The sequence below is a fragment of the Onychostoma macrolepis genome, chromosome 07 (genome assembly GCF_012432095.1).
Source record: "Onychostoma macrolepis isolate SWU-2019 chromosome 07, ASM1243209v1, whole genome shotgun sequence".
NCBI lineage: Eukaryota > Metazoa > Chordata > Actinopteri > Cypriniformes > Cyprinidae > Onychostoma > Onychostoma macrolepis.
In genome coordinates, this window is record NC_081161.1 from 49,056,180 (window position 1) to 49,059,515 (window position 3,336).

The 3,336-nt window shown below is 40.5% G+C and overlaps 2 protein-coding genes across 2 annotated transcripts; both read right to left on the reverse strand.

Annotated features, from left to right (window-relative positions):
• Positions 1–301: 301 nt before the first annotated feature.
• LOC131544195 (histone H2B 1/2-like) lies at positions 302–757 on the reverse strand. Its single transcript, XM_058782255.1, has one exon. It carries the CDS (start codon positions 722–724, stop codon positions 350–352), a length of 375 nt encoding a protein of 124 aa, XP_058638238.1. The 5' UTR covers positions 725–757; the 3' UTR covers positions 302–349.
• A 791-nt stretch (positions 758–1,548) lies between these two features.
• On the reverse strand, positions 1,549–1,950 carry LOC131544204 (histone H4). The gene has a single exon (XM_058782263.1). It carries the CDS (start codon positions 1,902–1,904, stop codon positions 1,593–1,595), a length of 312 nt encoding a protein of 103 aa, XP_058638246.1. The 5' UTR covers positions 1,905–1,950; the 3' UTR covers positions 1,549–1,592.
• Between the last annotated feature and the right edge of the window lie 1,386 nt (positions 1,951–3,336).

The following is a 3,336-nucleotide window of genomic DNA, read 5'->3' on the forward strand; positions in this document are numbered from 1 at the left end:
CTGGAGCAATTAGATGTGTTGCATCATGAGGCAGTTTGATTGATTACTGATGCACCCTACAGATAACATCATTTTGAAGCATACTCCTTTTGATTTGAACATAACAAAAAAAAAAAAGTGGATTTCTTGTTTGTGCAAAGTTCGGCTTGGTTTATCTAAATATCTTCAAAAGTTCAAGGACCAAACTGCATTTATAGTATGACTGCTTAAACTAAAACCAGTAAAAAGTTTAGCTGCTATTTGACCACGTGTCACATTTCAGTAATTACGATATTAGAAGCTCTTTTAAGCGAGTAGATGGGTGGCTCTTAAAAGAGCCTTTGGGGGTGTTTAACAGCCTCAGGCTGCTCTACTTGGAGCTGGTGTACTTGGTGACGGCCTTGGTGCCCTCAGACACGGCGTGTTTGGCCAGCTCCCCGGGCAGCAGCAGACGCACGGCGGTCTGGATCTCTCTGGAAGTGATGGTGGAGCGCTTGTTGTAGTGAGCGAGACGAGACGCTTCACCGGCGATGCGCTCGAAGATGTCGTTGACGAAAGAGTTCATGATCCCCATCGCCTTGGAAGAGATCCCGGTGTCGGGATGAACCTGCTTCATCACCTTGTAGATGTAGATAGCGTAGCTCTCCTTCCTGGTCTTTCTGCGCTTCTTTCCTCCCTTCCCCGCGGTCTTTGTGACGGCCTTCTTGGAGCCCTTCTTAGGCGCGGACTTCGCTGGTTCAGGCATGATGCTGCTGACGAGACAATGATTAGAAAGAGCCGCACAGAGCCGTTTATTCACTCACCTATGCTAATTTACACAGAGATGTGGATTCTTCTGATTGCGTGTTTCCACAGACCACACCCATAAACTCGACCGCGATTGCACAACTCCAAGTACCACGAGCGGAACGAGGGCCAATCACAGGCGGTGAAATGATAGCCCCGCCCATCGCTCCATGTTTGAGCGACATCAGCCCCCACCACTGAGCTTCCTCTGTTTTAATTCCCGCTCTTTTTTTTTTTTTTTAATAACAAATGGGCCTCAAATATCATATAAACCCTTATAGACCGATTGAAATAGTTTGGAGAAAAGATAAATAATTATTAAACACTTTATTTTTCTCAGCTGTCCCGCCAATTTTACTTCTGCTCTAATTTAAGTATCACCGCCATATCATGTATTTTTTATTATAAATAACTTATATTCAAAGAACCAGCTAAAAAAAAAAGAGAATCAAAACGCTGTATAATGCAAAAAGACATGCTTTGATTGTGTGCCTCAAACACCTGACTTTATACGAGCTCCAACATCAGGATCAGAATGAGTAAGAGCTTTATTAACAGGTGTGTTTTCAGATTCGAGGAACTTAGTAATAAAAGCTTTTTCAAAAACTTAAAAATCAGTTTCTGGCTCAACGTTATGAAAACGCGTATATTCTCGGTACAATACACACCAACATTAAACTAGTTTCAGTTTCTAAAACAGATTTATAAACTAGTATTGTGTATCGTTTTTATTTCTATCTCCAGCATAAACCAGCAACATGAGCTCTTTCTGTGTCGGTGTGGGTGGCTCTTAAAAGAGCCGTTGGGTTTGTTCTGATTGAAGGCGTTTATCCTCCGAAGCCGTACAAGGTGCGTCCCTGTCGTTTGAGCGCGTACACGACGTCCATGGCGGTGACGGTCTTTCTCTTGGCGTGCTCGGTGTAGGTGACGGCGTCGCGGATAACGTTCTCCAGGAACACCTTCAACACCCCGCGGGTCTCCTCGTAGATCAGACCGGAGATGCGCTTGACGCCGCCGCGGCGCGCCAGACGACGAATGGCGGGTTTGGTGATTCCCTGGATGTTATCGCGCAGCACTTTCCGGTGACGCTTAGCGCCTCCTTTCCCGAGTCCTTTCCCGCCTTTGCCTCTTCCAGACATGATTCAGATGCTTCTTGTTTCAGTCAAGCGATGAATAAGAATAAGGCGCAAGTGCTCCAGGGAGGCCTTTTACAGTTGCTTACAGGACCTAACTGAAACCAGCTCCGCGTCACGTGGTTAACATTGAAATTCATATTTTAAAATGTTAATTTGGTAAGATGATTTATTAGATCATATCTACATATATATATATATATATATATATATATCCTTTCCCAAAATGTATCAATGTCAAACCTTAGACAGATGTTGTGCAGTATCCTCTCTCATCTAGTTACTTGATATTAAAGACATAAAAATGACATTTAATTATAAAATTGTACGCAAATAAAAGCAATCAGTTTTAGTGAAATATTAAAATTTAAATAATCATTCTTATTAATAAATGTATTATATTTTAGACAAAATGGAATCAAATATGTAATTGGGAAGTATATAACAACAACTATATTGCTATTATATTTATTTTATGGTATTTATTCATGTTTGGCATAACAGACAGTTCATGTAAACTTACCTATACAGAGATGCAAACAGGTAAAGGGGTAAAAAGGTGAGAACTGGGGGCATGATCCACAATGATTTTTTTAAATATATATATATATATATATATATATATATATATATATATGTGCTGTTCATATAATTAGAATATCATCAAAAAGTTTATTTCACTAATTCCATTCAAAAAGTGAAACTTGTGTATTATATTCATTCATTACACACAGACTGATATATTTCAAATGTTTATTTCTTTTCATTTTGATGATTAGAGCTTACAGCTCATGAAAGTCAAAAATCAGTATCTCAAAATATTAGAATATTTACATTTGAGTTTGAATAAATGACCATCCCTACAGTATAAATTCTGGGTAACTCTTGTTCTTTGAAACCACAATAATGGGGAAGACTGCTGACTTGGCAATGATCCAGAAGACGAACATTGACACCCTCCACAAAGAGGGTAAGTCACAGAAGGTCATTACTGAAAGATGTGGCTGTTTACAGAGTGCTGTATCAAAGCATATTAAATGCAAAGTTGACTGGAAGGAAGAATTTGGTTAGGAAAAGGTGCACAAGCAACAGGGATGAGCAAGCTTGAGAATACAGTCAAGCAAAGCCGATTCAAACACTTGGGAGAGCTTCACAAGGAGAGAACTGAAGCTGGAGTCAGTGCATCAAGCGTCACCACGCTCAGGCGTCTTCAGGAAAAGGGCTACCAAGCTACTTCTGAACCAGAGACAACGTCAGAAGCATTTTAACTGGGCTGTGGAGAAAAAGAACTGGACTGTTGCTCAGTGGTCCAAAGTCCTCTTTTCAGATGAAAGTACATTTTACATTTCATTTGGAAATCAGTGTTACTGAGTCTGGAGGAAGAGTGGAGGCACAGAATCCATGTTGCTTGAAGTCCAGTGTGAAGTTTCCACAGTCA